This window comes from Aythya ferina, assembly GCF_964211825.1.
Source record: "Aythya ferina genome assembly, chromosome: 27".
Lineage (NCBI taxonomy): Eukaryota > Metazoa > Chordata > Aves > Anseriformes > Anatidae > Aythya > Aythya ferina.
The window spans coordinates 5,693,123-5,712,234 of NC_140310.1; the positions used below are offsets into that span (position 1 = coordinate 5,693,123).

Genomic DNA, 19,112 nt, shown 5'->3' on the forward strand with positions numbered 1-19,112 from the left:
GCAGCATCGCCTTCCCCAAAACCTCAGGGCAGGTCTGCAGACCCCCTGCCATGCCCGCGGTTTCCTTGCACTGGGATGTGAGCAGAACGCGCGTTCCCTCTGGGGCAGCACCCGGAGCCAATGCTCAATAGTGCCATGTCCCACAGCGAAAGGCTGCTGCAGAGGCACTGCTGCAGGGCAGAGGCACAACCAGCTTCCCATGGGGGACAGGCCAGGTCGGGCAGGGGCCAGTCCCATCCCCCCCGGCTCCCCCTATCCCTCCAGTGCCCACGCACTGCTCTGCGCCACGCGGCCCAGTTGGGTAACAGCATTGCTGTGCCGAGCGTCTGCGGCGTCTGCTGGGATTTCACTGGGGATGACAAATGAGCACAACACCTCGCGCTAGAAATATACAACAGAAAAACATGTCGTTTTCCACATTTTGAAAACATCTGCTACGAATTAATGATTCAGCTCATACCTACAATTACAGACACAGAAGAAAAGAGATTGGCTGAGCACCCCACTGCTCTCACGTTGCTACTACTATTTTGCAGCAATGCTTCTGCCTCCTGTAGACCAAAATTTGGCAGCCGCACCACCCATTTACCAGGATCTGGAAGGTGTCCCTACAACTGCAGCCTTTGACTTCGCAGTGGCTGCTGTGGTCTGTGCTGCACAGAGGGCAGCCAAGGGAGTATTTACAGGAAACGTCTCAAGGAATTTGCCAAAACAGACATGTACAGTGCCTTATAAATAAATGTGCATTATTGTTGTTGTTATTTATTAATGCAGCACAGCATCCTTGGATACCATACATTGATTAAGCTTCCTGCATGTCTTCACTGGCCATACTGAGACAAGTGTCTACCCTACTATACCTACTCAAAGCAAATTTTTAGGAAAAATTCATCTTCGAGGCCTCGTAGCAGTCTGGTTCTGTTGAAATGCTGCAGACACACTTAGCTTAGCATATTCAAAAGCAAGGGCAAAATGCAGCTCAGCCACTCAGGCCCTGCAAATGCTGAAATCTGTCATCCCCAAGCTCTCCATGTTCATCACTGCTTTCTCCTGGAGTCCTCCAGGGAACACTGAACCTGTGCCAATGATCCTTTGCACATGCCACCAGCAGCACAGCCCTGCGGCACCACCAAGGCCAGTCCTCTGGTCCCCTGGGATTCGTACCATGCAAAGAGTGATCACCTGCTCGGTAATCCTTTGTGCACCACAAAAAGTGACCCTGCACCCTCCTCTTCATCTGAACATGAAGGAGAAAACCTGTTCTCTTTCGGGTTACTGCCGAGACAGCACCCAACCTGGGGACTCGGCTTGTGCTGCTGCCGGCCTCCCCAGCCTCCAGCATTGAGGCATGGGTGGCAACAGCTCTCCTTTCCTGAAGGATTTCACAGCAGCATATCCTTCAGGAGTTTCCTCCCTTGTTTAATATGAATTTATTTAATTTTGTTTTGAAGATATGCAGTGCTGTTAATTGCTGTTCTAACATGTCTCTAATGATATACCCTTCTAATTGTTTATTGCTTGCCTACCTCTTAAGTGCTTGAACACATTCAGAAATACTAATCTATTCTCTGCACAATCAGTGATTCCTATTCAGTCAAGCATAGTGCAGCACATTTAATATAAAAACTTGAGTTTGTTTTGCTGAACTCTTAAGTGATTCCTTGCTAGCTACATTTATTTGAAAACTATATTTTATTAGAGGTCAAATTGTAGCCTGACTGCGGATTTAGGCAGGACAAAAAAATACATGCAGCAGACAACGTTGCAGTAACATCGTTCACAGAATAATGTGCCACCAACAAAAGTGATTTTTAGAATTTTGAGTTTTCAAAGAGGAATTTTAAATGCTCATTTAACTTGCTTACTGGGAATACAGTAGCCAAAGCCACCCTATAAAACACGTAACTGAAAGAGGCATCGATGGAAGAGTTACACCCCAACAGACTGATTAACAAAAAGCATCCTACCTCGTAATGGGCCACGCGCTGGGACTCGGATATTAGCTGTGCGCTGCACACTTTGCAGTAACTTTCAGTGAATAATTCCTGGTCAATGTCAGATGATTTCATCTGTTCACAGCAACAAAGAGAAGAGACAACAAACAGATTTAGTTCCAAGACACAGGTAGAGCAGTGCAGTTGTATTTGATGAAGACCCCTAAGGAGACACGGGCCAAGCAACACCTGAGTTGCGGGGTTCTTCTCACAAGAACCACAAGTTCGGAGTTCCCAAGTTTTTCACACAGGCAGTCTACACCGAACACACGGTCCTAGCCCTGCCAGCACCACTACCTGCTCCTTCCAGCACCCTGCACACCCGCGGGCTCCTGCTTTGAGCCCCTCAGGCGCATCGGAGCGGTGCCGTCCTCTGCCCTGTCTGCAGGGTGGTGCAGAAACAGACCAAGGTCAGAAGTAATTAGGCAGCAGTTGTCATCAATGAAACAAGAAGTGCTGCAGTTCCTCAGCCTTTAAAAATAATAAATAAATAAATGTGGATATTACGAACTGGAGGAAGATGTTTTCGAGCTGGAAGGGTGCTCTGCTGCATTTCTCAATTTAGACACTCTGCTATATTTCTCAATTTAGAAGAAGGAAATTGCTTAGGTGATTTAGCGAGCTGTGCTGTTCCCAAGCAGCTGTTTAAATATTTGTGCATTCCCCACAATTTCCAGTGAGGACACTTGCGCTTCCAAAAAGAGCTCGGTGTGTGATCTGATTCATATGAACACTTCAGTTCTCTGTTCACACCTGCTTCCTCGCCATGCAAGCAATTGCAGGTATCAGCCTCTGAACTGATAATCACAGTGTGTATCAGGAAGGTTGAGGCTTATGAAAAACTGAACCCAGGCAGAGCAAAACCCACCAGATGTAGCTTCCCATAAAGAATATTTAAAACAAAACAAAATACATAAACTGTGCAATTGAAGAGTGAAACAGAGGGCAGTGCTTTCTAACTAACGCCAAGATAAAATCTCTGTGAATTCACAATCATCACAAACCCAGGCACAATGCAGACTGATAATTCAGTTTTTATAGTGCTTATTCCACTGACTGGGAAGAAAAGTATCATGGTAATAATCAGGTTATGATACCTCACCAGCAGAAAAGCTGCAGGGTTTGGGGACACACCAGAGCTCTGGGGCTGCTGGGTCCAGCTGTGCGGGGTCAGGATGGGACAAGGAAGCTCCATGGGCTTGGCTGCTGCCAGCCCGCTGCAGGTGGCTGCACCACAACCCACACACACTGCAATCTCAGGAGCATTAAGGTATGTGTTACGGGTGTTTTATAAAAACAAGCAGCTGAGCAGACACCTGAGGGTCTCAGCCTGGCTCTCACCCCCAGCCCCATGAAAAAGGTCCACTTTGATGTTTGTGATCTACCAGACAAAAGATACAAACCACAGAGCTCTTCTGCTGGTGCCCTCCCGCTCTGATTCTGCAAATCACTTGCTTGTTTTCCCTTGTTCTCTGCCTGGGTTTAATCTTCATTTACTCTGTCTAGAGAACTGCTGTACTGCGAAACTTTCAAAGACACCAAAAGATCCTTTTAGGAGTACAAGAAGTCTTGCAAAATTGCATCAAAGGCAAAATAAAATGGAAAAACAAACAAACAAACAAAAAAAAAAAACACTCAAAAATACAACAGATTGACACAAAACAAACCAAAGAATCTCATTAAATCTTAATCCAGCATCCAAGATAGAGGCATGTAATATCATTTTCATCTGCATGCAGTTCGCAATGCTCACAGTATAAACTCTCATTGCAAAAATCAGATTAAATCAAAAGCTGCTCAGTATTACCTTAGCCCTGCATGATCTGATAACAGATCCTGGGTCTACACCCAAGCATTCACGCAAGCATTCCACTGCCAGCACCCATGTGTACAAATCACCTTTGCAAAGCTACCACGAAAACGCAGACAGCCTGAGAACAAGTTTAAACTCAAGTACCAAACAGACTTTGACCTGTCCCAAATAAATATAATCGAAATGCAAAAATCCCCTTCCTTTCTCACTATGCCATTTAATTGCCTCTCTGCTGCTAGAGAGCTCTCACACAGCTTTACTGCCCAGAGTGCCTTTCTGAGGACTGACATTGTATTTGGCTGGTGCAAGCTGCTAGCTCTGAATAAAGCTTTTATGTTTGGTGGCTGCTAGCTGGGTCCTTTGCCTTTTTTTTTTTTATATATATATTTTTTTTCTGTACTGTTATATTTTCCCTTCAAGGATAACATGCTGTAGCAGGACATCAAAAGGGCATCAAGTTAATATGCAGCGAAGCAGACAGATGAAGACCTCTCCATGCCAAGTAAACCAGGGTCATCACTCCATTGTGGGGCCCAGGGCTGGTGTTCCCTGGGAGCCCGTGCAGAGCCTGCAACAATGCAAGAACCAAGAGGGGCCTGTCTGCTTCCTACAGAGGGATTCCTACAGAGATCCCATAATGGCAGCAAGGTAACCACAGGTGGCCTGCTGATGGCATCTGTGCATAACTGCAAGGGCTCCCGTCTGCAGCAAAAGGCAGATTCCAGACATGAAGCCTTGGGAAAAAAAAAAAAAAAAAAAAAAAAAAAAAAAAAAAAAAAAAAAAAACAGCTTTGTTGTGTCACTACCTGACCTAAAAACAGTGCTTTCTCAAGCTCGAGAAAAGCTCCTTTCCTTCCCCTCCTCTTGCCTTGTTTCAGATACACTCTACTTTATTGTTTTGTGGGTCAATGCCAGCAGTGATTTATTAACTTCTTCCACCTGCAAGTGTCATAAAGGGAGTTCATAAGCAATTAATATTTAAGTATTCCTAATCGCTTAATTCCATTTTAACTCTTGCTGCCGACAAGTGCCTAACATTCCCAGAACTGACTAGTCTTGGCTGATCTTCACGACATAACCTGTCTGTCAGGAGGCAGAGTGGAAACAAGGCTTTTCTGCACCAGCAGCCTCCAGCCCGTCTGGGGCTGCAAAGTTCTGCACGCCTCCAAGATGCTTGAGGAGAAGCTGATGCTGAGCAAGGAGGGATGTGTTCCCTGCTCACTCTCAAAGGCTTTTCTTGCTGAGAGCTGAGGAATTAATGTGTGATTCGCACCCTCACCAGCCGGACTCAACAACTCAGCCAAGTGGAAGCACTTGGACTGCACACCAAGGTCTAAGTACCCAAAACTCTTCGCACCTTCCTCTGGTAGAGACAGGAGCAGTGGTGCCCCCACCACAAACACTGCCTACCTCGCCCACCTTGCCTCCTCTTCTTGCAGTGGGTTTATGATTTATTATTTCCTCTCGCATCGGTGCTTGAGATTTGGAGTCCCTCCTCCCCACTGCTGATCAATAACCTCTGCACATGTCAGCTCAGCGCCTCCAGAAGTGGCAAACTGTCATAAGAGACTTCATTTTGAATACCTTGTGCCATATGGTGGCGATTCTTCTCAGCAGTTTCAGTGACTGTAACAGCTTAATGAAAATCAATTTGATGGGGCGGACTCCAGTTTCTGGCAACAGCTAGAAAGATGCTAACTGAGTTGCACTAAATTTTAGAGGAGAGCAATCCACATATTGACATCAGAGACATACTCAAAGCTGAATTGCCTCCTTAAGGAGGTGTGTTGCACCAGGCACAGGCATGTGCTGAATCTGTGCCTGTCACGAAGGACAATGATGGAAGTGAACCTGCAATAAAAGCTTCTGCAACCCAGACCCAGCTGGGACAGTGAGACCACTGCTGCCCAGGCCCAGAGAGCCAGCTGGAAGCCGCGAGCTGTGGCCGTCCCTTGCTGCTGTGGCAGCTCTCAGCTCGTCCCTTCAGCACAGCAGCCGAAGCACAATCTGCAGTCACTGCTAGCAAATACTTCCCTTGTGTTTCTGGTAAATACTTTTGTGATCTCCTCTCAGGCAATCTTCCCCCAGCAAGCTGCTTCTATTTTTATTATTGCACACCCCCTGTTATCAAATGTTTCGCCCCCTTTTTAAGCAATGAGCTCATTAGAGTAGGGAGAAAAAAAAAGAAAAAAAAAAAGAAAAAAAAAAAAAAGCTCTTTTAATAACAGCAATTTCACAAATCGTAGCAAATGTTCCAGAGTAACTGGCCCATATTCCAGCTCTTAAACATGAATGTTTTTTCTTATTCCAAGTTTTGCCTTTTATATCCCTTCACAGACTACCCTTGGTAATTTCTACTGTCAATTATTTCCATATTTCAACAACAATAAACAGAAAAACACGATAAACCCAAAAAGCTGCAGACGACTTCACGTCACTTCAGGGCAGGGAGTTTGAAAATGCAGCACCATCCTCAGCCTAACCAGTCTGTTGTCAAAAGCAGTCGGCTTGCAGCTTTTCCAAATGCTCTGCCTTCAAGTGCCCGCACCGGCAGCTCCCACAGCACTTAGAGCAACAGCTCAGAGGGGGACACGTTAAATGGAGACAGCAAATAAAGGAGCTAAATCTGAGATCAGAGACAAATCCCTGGGTAACTGCTGCCTAAACTTTACAACACACACCTCAGGTATACATATAGAAGGTACAGGCAAACATCAAAGAGGTTGCTCCCTTAGCTGCTGCGACCGCTGACCTGCCAGCCCCGTGCATCCCGCCTCTCCTTCCCTGCAATGTGGCCCCACAGACCTCAGGGTCTGCTTCTGCATCATCGTTTAGCCAGCACATATTAGGGACGTGGGAGTGCGCCGGTCCCATGGGTTTGGTCCACCCGTGGTGTTCAGCACACTGAGGTGCATTTTGTGCTGTGCCCACTGGTGGCGTGGGGCACAACCACCCTGTGCTGGGGTGTGTGGGAATGCCTTGTTCTGAGCCCAGCCACAGAGGTGCTATCTGATCACCTGCTTGGTGTGATGCACAACGCATTTCTGCACAGGCTCATTTTTCATACGTGCAACCAAGGACAAGGAATGCTACACAATAAAGCACTGAATTCAGCAACTTGGTTTCTTGCAGTCAAGAGGGGAAAAAAAAATATGGTCCTTTATCCAATTTACTCTCAAGGGCTTTAATCACCTTTCCCAGAATTAACAGCTTCCGAAACCTCTGTATTGAAGAACGAGAGAAGTGACAATTGAGCATGTGCATGAATGCCAAATGCAAAGAAGCTAAAAATTAAACGCCCTGATTTTCATGTTATGATTTGTGGCTTTTGCTGCTGTCACTCTCCCATGGATTAACATCTCGTGTAACACTTCCTGTTATCTTCAGTTGTTTAATTTGTCTTGGAATTAAAAAAAAAAAGTCTTTGCTAATAATTAATGTGCTTTCAGCAACTGTGTCACTGCGCTTACAAGGCATCTGAAGAAATGCAAAATACGGCCTTTTGAAGTGCCTTATTTCACAGCACTATCGGCACAATGGATGGTTGAGCCCATTTCATGAGTTCAATTCTCCTCAGGCTCTTATCACCCCAAGACAGGAGCGCTCTGGGCACTGGAGACCACAGCAGCTCCAGCGTAGAGAGCACCGATGGCCACCGAGGGGGTGGGCAGGGGGAGCAGGCAGCTCGCAGCCATCCCTGCTGCTGGCTTGCCCCAGCGAAGACCAGCAGGCAGGATGGGATTTCACATCCCACCACCACCATGGGACCCGCAGCCCACCCTGAGCCTGGGGCAAGATGCTCGATTTCACGGTCACGGGCTCGGTGCAGGGGGATCTGCAGCCTCCGCCTGTACGAGCACCTGAACCAGCCTGTGCTGCTCTGCAGCCCCAGCAGAAGTGGGATGTGGGCACCTGGAAAACCTCACATCCTGGCAGTGACAGCAGCATGTCGTGTCCCTAACCAGCAGCAGCCCAGCATGAGCCACATCCTGGAGGACGTGCATGCCACTTTCAGCTTGCCCTGTTCTGCCAAACCAAGGACGCTCTGAGTCCCTCAAGCTGTGCTGCACATCTGCCCACATCTCTGCCACGCTTCACCTTCCCTGCAGTTCTTTCTTGGCTCAGGGTTCATCCACCATCTCCCTACTCCCCTCCCCTGAAATCCTCTCCAGAGTCAATTTGCTTCACTTCTGCATTCAGCCTTTGATGCATTTTGACACGCTTTATTGGAGCTTTGAAAATCAGAACAAGATTGTGTGTGGCATGAGCCGGGGAGCAGGAGAAATCCTGCACGTGTCTGCTGCATGTGTCAAAACAGAGAGGAAAGGCTGAGGAGAGCGACACGGAGGAGACAGAGTCTCAGTGCGGGCAGGAGTCCCAGCCTGAGCACCCCACACACCCAGCTCTGCATGACTTCCCCCAGCACAAGCAGCTCCTTGCTGGGACCCACCTCGACGTCTGCCAGGACAAAGAAAGGGGCAGCAGAAGGACAGCAGCAGTGTCCTCTCAGCGGATGGTGAAGATGCCTTTGAAAGGAGCCTGGGAGCTGCCAGGCCGTGCCCTCTGGCTGGGGAAAGCCACAAGTTGTGGGCGATGCCTTCCAGGCAGAAAAGCAGCAAAGGCAGCACTCAGCACCTGTGGGAGCGAACAGCAGAGACGCCAGCTCCTGAGCAGCAGTAAAAATCCAGCCAGTGCCTTTTTGACCTACTGCCTGACTGAGGTGGGAACAAAGGGTGAGACAAAGAAACTACAGGCACGCAGACTTGAGAGCAAAGGAAAGAGCCGTGCATGTAGCAGAGAGCAAGCCCTCTGTGCCATGAATTGCCGCAGGGGGTGACGGAGGTGGGATGCTGCCAAGTTTCAAGGGAGCTACACTGCAGTTTTGAGAGCGACACCATCTCTTCCCTACAAATGTGTGTATCCGGTTATACACATGAATTATTTTGATTATTCACACTATATGGTGTGGCAGGATTTAATTGCAAACATGTGCTGACTTGAATAAAAATATATTTTAAAAGAAGATTGATATATTGTGCCCGATTTACTAGAGTTTGTAGGGACAGAACTAAGAGCAACCACATTTTCTGTCTCAGGCCATTCGTTCTGTGTCCTGCACACTTCAAGGACGAGGCTTTGGCACTTGCCCCAGAGCAGCCCGGTGGCACAGCTCAGCCCTTGGCAACCCAGAAAAGTTCTCAGAAGAAGGGGTTAAAGCAGGCTTTGGCAGGGGCTGCACTCTGAGGGAGAAGGGGCTGATGCAGCCAGATGGCAGGGGGAGAGGACTCGCACCAGGATGCAGGAAACCAGGCACCTCCCAGACCTGGCACCTCTCTGCAGACACAGATTCCCCTTGAGGGAGCCCTGGCCAAGCCCCACCTTGGGGACGAACCCTGCTCCGACACAGCCTGGCACAAAGGCGCAGCTCTTTCCCTTCTGACCCTCTCCACCACCACCCGGGGCTGCATTTCTGGCCGCTCTGAGCCGTGCTGCAGGCAGCAGCACAGTCGCTGCTCTGGCCCCCCAAGGGACCGCAGCCCCTCCAGCATCGCGGGCGTCGCGGGGCTGGCAGCGCGCGGGTGCAGCGAGGCGCCTGGCGGGATGGCATGCTGCGGAGCCAGGGCTACCATGTGATGCTCGTGGTTGTCATGGAGACGGTGGTTTCTCAGGAAAAGATGCAGAAATAGGCTCTGCGCCTCCCTGGAGGGCAGCTGGTGCTGCCAGGCTGCCCAGCCCCGGGGCACGGTTTTGGGCTGCCCAGCCCCAGGTGTCAGGGCCGTGCCGCAGCGCAGAGCCACGCTGGCAGAGAAGCCCCTGAGCAGCTCCCATGTGCGATGTTCTGCGGCGATTGCCATCAGGATGCCACCTTTATTTTTGGATAAGCAGGACCTACTTTTTGCCGTTGCTCCCTAATAATGTACAAAACGGTAGGAAGCGAGTGAAGCTGAATCCCGTGCCTGCAGCTCGTAGCCTCTGGTGCTTTGCATAATCAGGGCTTGTCAGTCCCCATCAGCTTCAGCTCAGAAACCCAAGAGGCAAAGCCATGTAAGGTGGCAATGAGCTTAGGAGAATCCTTTGGAGAACAAATCTGTCCATCACTGATGAGGATTATTTTAATACTGGATTCCTTGATAAAAGTCTGCGTATGCTGACCTCACTGACTAAGCTACAGCATCTCTTGCAGAAAACAGCTTCAGTCTCAACACCACCAACCCCAAATCAGTTTAATGTCACTGCTTGTTTGCCAATGGCACTAAAAGCTGCCTGTCCAGCACAGGTTAACAAAGTTAGTGACAGCAGAAGCAGAGATGCTCCCGGTTCTCCTGGTTCCCCCACCTGTCTATGACAGCCGATATTTGCCAGCCAGAGCTGCAGCACCGAGGGACCCTGAGTGGACCCAGCCTCCTGTGGCAGCCCACATCCCAGCACCCCGCACAGCAAGGGTCAGCAGCTGCCCTTCTGTCTGCACACCCCGGGGTGCATGAGCACATCCTCCTGCTGCCCCAGGAACCCACGGATCTGCGGTGCAACACCACTCCAGACTGTGGCTGTCAGTGTATTTTATTGTGCTGGCTGCTGCAGGGCATGGGGACAGTTCAGGCCACTTTTGTGGGCAGAAGGATTTATAAGAGCCCAAGCCTTCCTGAGGTAGCCAAGCAGCACTGGCTGGAACCCTCGGCTCTCGTAATGACTGATGGACTCCATTCCCTTCAGCTACAGCTTCCTTGCTGTAGCAGAGCTTTTCATAATCAATGAAGTGATTTAGAAACCAGACAGCAGGAATGCAAATGCTGTGCATCTTGGTCCCCTAGTTATCATGGAGCAGCTAAACTTCTGGCCTAAATTAATTGCACTTCCAAATTCCACATCCTCTAAAGGGTATCAGCAGATTTCATTAAACTTCTTCATATTATCATATAATCTGTCAATTTGCATACAACAGCAAACAGCAATGAGCTTTATCTCAAGTAAAACATAAGACATTTACATCCCTCCTACAGCTCTTTCTTTTTCTTTGTCTATCTTTGATTCTTAAAAAATTCTTTTGTTTGCATTTGTGCATTCTTTTGAGAAGCAGAAACATCTCACATGCTCATCCACAGAGAACAGAAGCAAGCTGGACTTCAGACCTGCCTTGTATTTGGTATCATTTCAGCAAGCCACTCAGATAATCCATGCTGCATTTTCCCCTCTGGAAGAAAAAATAATAATAATAATAATAATAATAAAAAAAAAACAAAAACACAACACTACTCCACTATTCTCTCCCTCATCACCAGATGAGCAATGAGAAATGGTTAATCAATGCCCATTGTATTACTCCAGTTCCTCATGTGAAAGGGTCTCCAGAAATGCAAACTGTTCTATTTTTGTCAGTGAGAAATTAAACTTCTGTTGCAGAATGACCAGAGTCAGCCAGGCTCCAGGCTGGGCATTGCCTGCTCCATCCAGAAAGGGAGCTGACACCAGGGGTTGGAAAGGTCTCCTTCTCTCTGCATAGTCTGAGGACTCCTATTACTAAAGGATTTATCAGCCATCCTCCGTGGTACTGAGAAACAACAGAAAGGCATTAAATCAGGTGGATGTGCTTCACAGAACTTCCGTTTTCAAGGTGGGGTTGTGAGTTATCCTTCAGTCATGGCCATCAGACTTCTTCTGTCACACAAAAAAAAATAAAAAGTAAGGCTGAAAGAGTTTTTCGTATGTTCTGCAAAACCAAAAAAAAATCCATGAGGTTTGGCAGATGGAGGGGTACAACTGCTCTTGTATTTCTCACACAGGTCCAATACCTCTAAAAAGGTGCAGCCTTCTCCAAAAGAGCAGGCTACAGAGACGTTCTGCAGTAAAGACACAAACCAGAAGCTGAGAGGTCAAGACCTGGCAGCAGCAGATTTCTGAGAAACGGGAAAGCATCCATCAGGTTACACCAGCTTCCCAGAGCAAAGCCTCATCTGGCACAGTCAGGGCTGCAGAACAAAACGCTCCTTAAATCGTGGCTTATTCCTGGGAAGACTCTATGCAGCGGGGCTCAACATGACCTGCTCAAACTGCCACGGGTGACATGAAGCAGCCCCGTGACCCCTCAGCACAGCAGCGATGAAACTCGCTCAGCTTGGGAACCTGAAAGCCTAAAATGCTGGGTTGAAATGGTGGTGACAGTGCCTGTCAGTTATAAGGAGAAAATAACAGGTAACAGACCCCCAGGCTCCATGTGGCTCCTGCCCCTACTATGCCCTGTGCACTACAGCCGAGCCTTTGGAAACTGGGTGGATTAGTTATTCCTACAATTAGAAGTATCATGAGGCACCTCTGGTGGCAAAAACTAATACTGTGATAAACTTGTATAACTGCTCAATATTTTCAAATGAACAGTTGGATCCAGTTGTCATCTTGATGCTTCCATCGTTGACATTGTAAGGTGGAAAATACAAAACTGACTAATTAGTTTTCGTTTTAAGTCAAGCCAGGCACTGGCTGCCAATGGCACGCACTGCCACTGAAGCCAAGAGCTCTGCAAAATCCATAGGGGCAGTGAGCATGTATGTGGAAAATGCCTGCACCCCGTGATGTAAAGCCAGACCAGGGAGCAGATCTGGCATCCCACAAACTGGGTTGCACAATTTGACACCAACATTTTGACATTTTTTGCATGGTTGTAAGGAAAAAAAACACATCAACTGCTCTAGTCTTCTGCTGGCTTGCAAAGAGGGCACGAATGCATGCACACACCCGGGAGCAAAGCCGACATTTCGAGGCACAGGACAATGGGCAGCCCTGTCGTGCTGCACCCACACCAGCCTGAACACAGCACACCAGCTCAGAGAGGCCGGGCAAGGTTGTGCCTCTCTTACTAACACTGTCAGCTCATATGTGCTTATTATATTTCAAATAATAGAGGAGCTTGCACAGCATCCTGTACAACAGGGGCTTTAACTGATTAATTTACGGCTTCAAAAGCAGTGGGTGTTCAATTCCATCCCATTCCCGGGGTTTCTGACAAGCTGCTCCGGGTGCTGAAGATCCAGCGTTCGGAGTTTTTCCCATTTTCTTTATGTAATTTTGAAACCGGTGCCTGCTGAATATTAGCAGCTAGCTGCTGTGTGTCGTGTCTGTAGCTGTACCCTTCAAGACAGCTTTAAATACCAATGTCTCACTTTGCCACCGAGTCCACCCACTGTTTTTAAGTGGCTGGATCAAATTTAGGAGCAGTTTCAAGTTCACACTGCAGCTCCCTGTGCCTCCCAGCACTGATATCACTTTTCATGAGCCACACGTGCAGCTCCATCGCACCCAGCTCCCAGGCAGCCAGGGCCCAGATCGGGGCGCACACCAATGCTGTCTATGTGATTTATAAGCAAGCAGATCAAAGGGGGAGGCAAGCGGCACCTCCTGAGCCTCATGTGCAGAAACTGGTCCACTGGAAAGGTTTATTAACACTCTCCTGCCTTAAGGATTTGTTTCACCAATAAACGCATAATGGCAAAAAGCAGGTCCAAGCTTAACTGCATCTTCTACCCCATTTCCCCTTTAGCAAGTCAAGATAAACATATTTATGCTTTAGAATTAAAGAGAGTGATACCTCTTTCCAAATCAGGTTGCTGAGGGCCCTGTCTACAGCTCTGTGCTGGCATTTCCAGGCTCTCCCTCCCTGCACAAGTGGCACGGATCAAAGGAGCCCTTTGAAGTGCTGCTGCCTGCCAGCCCCGCAGGGTGAGCTGGGCTCGGCATTTTGCCTCGCCCTGGAAGGCAGATAAAGACCAGAGCCACCAGCAGAGCCCACCTCCTGCCTCCCCTCGCCCTGCAGGCACCATGGGGGGACAGGGCTGGACCCTGCATCCCTCCCAGTGGGAGGCTCCGCTCTGCCTTGGGGGCCCTCATCATCTACCACACACCCACCTGCACATCCCTCATGGGACCTGGTGCCAGCATCATTTTGGTAACCAGTCCCAGGCCCTGCATCTATCGCCACACCACATGGGGATGAACCGGGGGTGCACAGCCCCAGCAGGTCAGATGGATGGCTCACCAGGATGCTGGCTCCCTGGGGAATGAGAAACCCCCAACCCTGTGTGTCACCAGATCTGCCAAGTCTTTGGAAAATTCCTAGGACTGAACCTTGCACACATGGGCAAAATGCTGCCACGGGGCGAACGCTGCGCTGCATGCGTGAATTCACCCCACACACAGTGACAGCCAGACCGGGCTGAGCGCTGGCATCTCCTGCCAGCACAAAGGCTGTCAAGCATTGCACAACAGGCAAGTTTTAATATTGAGAATATTCATCTCCAGCCATTTCTAGTTAATGGAACAAAACAAACTGTCGAGAAAAATGGGAACATTACAGTAAAAACAACAACAAATTAAACCCTAATGCAATTAGAGAGCAATTAGGGATCTATCCTCTGGGAGCATTTTGGAACTCAGGGTCTTTCTCAAAATCTGATCTCTCTGCAACTTTATTTCTTTCTAATTAATAAAACACGATGCGAATGGCATGGCTCCCCCCAGCCCCTGCATAATGCCATCTTCCTGCTTGGCAGGAGTAGAAGGTGGTGGCAGGTAGAAGCATTCACACCTCTGAGCTTAGGAGAAATGCAGCTGTCAGCAGAATGCGGAGCAAAGGCAGTGAGAACAGAAATCACTGCGTGCATCTGTTGCAAGGTGACCAGAAACGCGAAGACCCAAACACTCTCCTGCAAGAGACAGGCTGAGTAGGCATGAGCAGAGAGCAGAACATTACTGACCTCTAGAAAATCCTTTTTTTTTCCCCATGCACAACTTCTACAAAAGCCACAGCCCAGAATAATAGGCATTTAGTTCCTCTTGACTTTCTAAACTTACCCACATCTGCTGACAGATAAGCACCCGCTTATCCAAATTGCTCGAGTATGCTGCAGAAAGAAGCAGGAGAGCCTTTGGGCATTGGTGTATGCTGCATCCTGCCCAGGGCACAAGGGGCTTTCAGCAGCCCTCAGGTGCCACACGACCTGAGAACTTAAAAGAACTTAAAGGAGGGGGCAAAGATGCAGCATCCCATTTAGCCAGCATCTCTCCAGTCTCATGCACAAGCTGCCTGAAGGTCACAGCTGCAAAACCAACATAGCAATGCCTAGCTCCGTTAAACCTTCCTTTAGCAGATGCAAATACAGCAAATTTCGCTATGGAGGAGAAGGTGGCACAGCCTGGGGGAAAACCTTCCCCTTGTTTCCCAAAACTGCCGCTATTCCTGGGATAGGCTCTTCTGCACTACACGACTTCTGTACCTTTCAGCAAAGGGCGTTTTTCAGACATTGTAAGGAATAATAAAACTTCCATATGTTGCTGTCAGGAGGACAACTGCCTCTGCACCCATCAGAGGATGGTACCCGAACAGTGGAGGGAGATTGGACCCCTGAAGTTTATGTATTTCTGTACCCAAATCCACCCTGGGAATGTTGGTGGGCAGGTTTTGGCCTAGAAATTGGCCCACTTTTCATCTCCCAAGACAGTTCTGGGTTTCAAGTCCCACCCTTCTCGGTAGGAGCTCAACCCAGATAAGGCATGACACCCAGCCCTGAGGCTACCCGGGCAGCCCCGCACAGCCAGGACAAGCCCCTGGCAGCACTGGCCTTGCCTGGACACCTCAGGCTCCTCAGCAATTCCCCTGCATGGGGAGATGATAAATCCATAACTGGGCTAGCCCGGCCATTCATGCTCCCACATAAACCTCTGGGCATGGAGAGGGGGCATCACTGAGGACAGGGCTGCGCAGCTGGGAGCGAGGTGCTAAGACAGCAAGGATCATCCCTGCAGCAATCCCGCTACAAACTGGAAGCAGCAATTACAACGGATCCTGGCAAATAACAGCAAAACGCCTCCACACACATAGAGGACAGCTTTCCAAGAAGGGTTAGTTTGCAACACCATGAATAGCTCAGGAAACCTGTCGGGCTGTATGTGCTGCAGCACACCTGAGGAAGCGGAGATGCAGCAAACTGTTCAAACTGTTCTGCACTTTCTGTGATTCCAGCACAGCGAGCAGAGCAGGGCAGCAAAGCACAAGGGAGGGAGGTTGGAATTGTGAGGAAAGTTAAAAAAGGCCAACGCAGACCAGAGTAAAGTGACTTCTGAAACATATGTACCCAGGTTGGCCAGGTACACACAGAAATGCAGGGCTAACCACTACACAGGGACAAGGATTAATTATTTGGAGTGACTCAGAAGTGACTAAGGCTGGTCAGAAAAAAACAGTTGGGATGGGGGGAAATCAAGCCAAGTTTTAGAACACAGTCCCACTCAGGGATGTGACGGGAAGGCAGCATCCTCCCCAGGGAAAGAGATGCAGAAGGCACCAAAGCAGGTGCAGGGTCACGGGGGTTAGGAGGTTTCTGATCGATAGGTCTACTCTCCTAGAGGGAAAAAAATAAAAAAATGTCCTGCCCTCACCATTTCTGACAAAAGGGGGGGGGGGGGAGAGACCCTTTTGTTTTTTTTACCCTAAAAAGCTCCTGCTCTGCCCCTTCCTACAGTAGATGAGTCACTGTCTAGCAACCTTTATCAAAATATCTCTTACAAAATTGTTTATATCGAGTCACTGCCACTCCCACCCCACAGCACAGTACCAGGGAAGCCACAGGAGACCCCCATCACCGTCCCTTTCCTGTGCAATGACGAGAGCCTGAAGCAGGTCCCCCTCTGCCCATTGCCCCTGCCACCCCACTCCAGCTCAGCTGTGCCCCATGGCTCCCCTGCGTTCCCCTCTCACATTTCAGGGACGGTTGTTTGTGTTTTGCAGATGGATAGCACGTGCTCATACGAGAGCCAACAGCACAACCTCATGCAGAAAATGCAAACTGGTGATTTTTTACTGTCTACTCAAGGCTTCGCAAACCTTGTTCTGCGCCCAATGACGCACACTAAGGTCACTCCAGCACCAGAGGAGGGCAAAAGGAGCATGTGGCTGCCCGAAGGGCAGTGATCAGGGAGATCCCATCAGGAGCTGACAGGCACTGCTCAGGTCAGGTATTACTAGTCAATGGGTATGGATCACCAGCAATTCAGACGTCTCAGGAGTCATTACAAAAGATCTTTCAGGCAGCCCCAAACAGCAGGCACCTGGCTCGTGCTGCATGAGGTATGGACAGAGCTCAGGCTCTTGGACCTATGGACAGCCTTGGTGCAACACGTGTGGTCAGCCAGCCCCAGGGGACGCAGACCGAGCCCCTTCTCCAGCAACAGCCGCCGGCATAAGTTTGCAGCTGCTTTCCCTGCGGGCTGCTGCAACAAGCCTGTTCGGAGCTGCCCCAGGGTCAGCAGCCCCAGCCCCAAGCTACCTCCCTGGAAACCCACTTTTGCTCTCTAAGTGGGGCTGGCTCGGGAAGTTCTCCAAACTTCACAAGCAGCAGAGAGAGTAAGCTGTTTTTCTGCATCTGCAGCTATCCACACTTTCATCTGCAGCCCGAGGAGCTTGCTTTCCCAAGCAGGGCTGTGGGAAATGCTGCACAAAGACCTTTCGGTAAAAGCACCCCGAGTTCCCGCTGGCCACCCAGCCTGGGAGCTGCCTCACTGGGGAAGCCCTCGCCAAGGGGCCCGCTCGGCTTTGGCCACCTGCTAACAGGTGGATGCCTCGCTCACTAAAACCACCACCAGGAAAGGACCCTGACAGCCGGCAGGCATCCGAATCACGAGCACACCGTGTGCCAGCCACCTCTGACATCCCCCCATGGCACAAGGGCAGCGCAGCGGGTGCCAGGCTGGCCCCTGAGCCCAGGCTCTGCTGTGGCAGCAGCGCCTGCAGCACCGAAACCGCCCCAGCCGCCTCCTGCACCTGGCACCTCATCCCGGCAGCGCAGCGCATCACCTCCCACTGCTCTCCCACAAGCACTGTTACCTCACAGCTCTGATTTCCCAATAAACTTTCCTCCAACTCTAATCAACACAGATCCAAGCAACAAGCAGCACACAAGCCGGGAGGGAGGGGGCAGTACCTTCACGTCGCTGGTGGGGCTGGCGCACAGAGGATATCGCAGCTGCTCCAGCGATGCTGCCGGGGAAGGAGCACACTGGAGTTGCAATTGCAGCTCTCCTCTCCCCGCGACCAGATCTCGCAGCCGTCCAGACCAACTGTGCTGGAAAGGCACTCGGCGATCATCTGCTGGAGCTCCAGCTCCACCCCTAGCAGCAGCGATTGGCTCTGTGGTGCTCTGCAAGGCTGCACTGGCCTCAGCAGCCTCCCTCCGGATCCAGCTCCTACTATCATCAGGAGCTTCCCCAGAACCAATTTCCACGGCCCAAGGCAGGCCCTGGTCTTGGGGCAGGCTTGGCAGGTCAGGGGAAGGCAGAGCTGCCCAGCTTCACGTGGTGCAGCCTAAATCAAAGCACCTGGGAGGGATTTTCCTTACTACGAGAATATAAGGATGTGCAAATCTGATTTGTAGGGCAGAGGCTGTGAAGGATATTGCAGGCTCCAGGGGAAATATATTTAATTCCAGTTTCACACTTTTGCAGATGACGCACTTATTTTAGTACCCTGGGTTTATGCAGCAAACACACCTTGCACCACAGGCTCCTGCCATGCGTAGCATTGGGCTAGCACAGGATGCAAGCCCCGCACACAGAGATGAAGGGCAGGAGCAGCTTTCTCCAAGCAGTAACTGGAGGTGAGCAGGTAACAAGGGGAATGTCCTGGGTTCACCTCCAGCCCAGGATTTCCCTTGGCCAGGACGGATGGGATGCAGAAGCCATGGAAGGCCGGGGCAGAGGAGGGCAAGGCAACAAAGAGGTGAAGGAGAAACCAAGGGGTTGCAGAGCCCTGCAAACCATCTGCAATGAGGACACCATTCCTAATGCAGCACCACGCTCACAAGCCCACAAGCCCAGGGGTCTGTAATGCACAGCCAGGCTTAAACAAAATAGATCTCCTCTCTCAGAAACCAAGTAATCTAAAGAGAAGAGTAGACTTTCATTCTTTTGTGAACATCGTGCAGGCAAAGGCCCTTCACGGTTCAGGCTGAAACACCTGGACACCAAGGCGTACACAAGCACACCCCACGCATCTTCCTTCTGAGGTTTTGCGTTGGCAGAGGTGACATTGTCTCACCTTCCTCCTTTCTGCTCCTAAGGGGAGAGGGTGCTGAGGACTGGCTGGGTACCACGCGGGGGTTCTGCTCCCACCTGGCTGACTCGGCAGGCACCTCATTTGCCAGCACGGCAGCTTCTCCAGCTGGAGCAGCTGCAGCATCGGCAAGGAACCGACCCCACACGCTGCAGGGAGCCTGTGTGATGGGACCCATGGACTGTGCCCAAGCCCAGAGGTGCCTCACGGG

General features: G+C 50.0%; 1 protein-coding gene across 26 annotated transcripts in view; it reads right to left on the reverse strand.

The window, feature by feature from the left end:
* ZMAT4 (zinc finger matrin-type 4) overlaps nucleotides 1-19,112 on the reverse strand; it is a gene marked incomplete at its 5' end in the record, with an annotated part of 144,550 nt that overhangs the window by 96,508 nt on the left and 28,930 nt on the right. For 13 of the 26 annotated variants that reach the window (XM_084499342.1, XM_084499345.1, XM_084499341.1 and 10 more), the window contains one exon: nucleotides 1,968-2,069. The exons of 2 other annotated variants lie outside the window; for them this stretch is intronic. In XM_084499342.1, the coding sequence (XP_084355468.1) occupies nucleotides 1,968-2,069 (102 nt within the window). Of the gene's footprint in view, nucleotides 1-1,967; nucleotides 2,070-10,896; nucleotides 11,000-17,774; nucleotides 17,944-19,112 lie in introns of those variants that run through there. 11 more of the 26 variants (XM_084499343.1, XM_084499349.1, XM_084499357.1 and 8 more) reach the window with 6 other exon arrangements.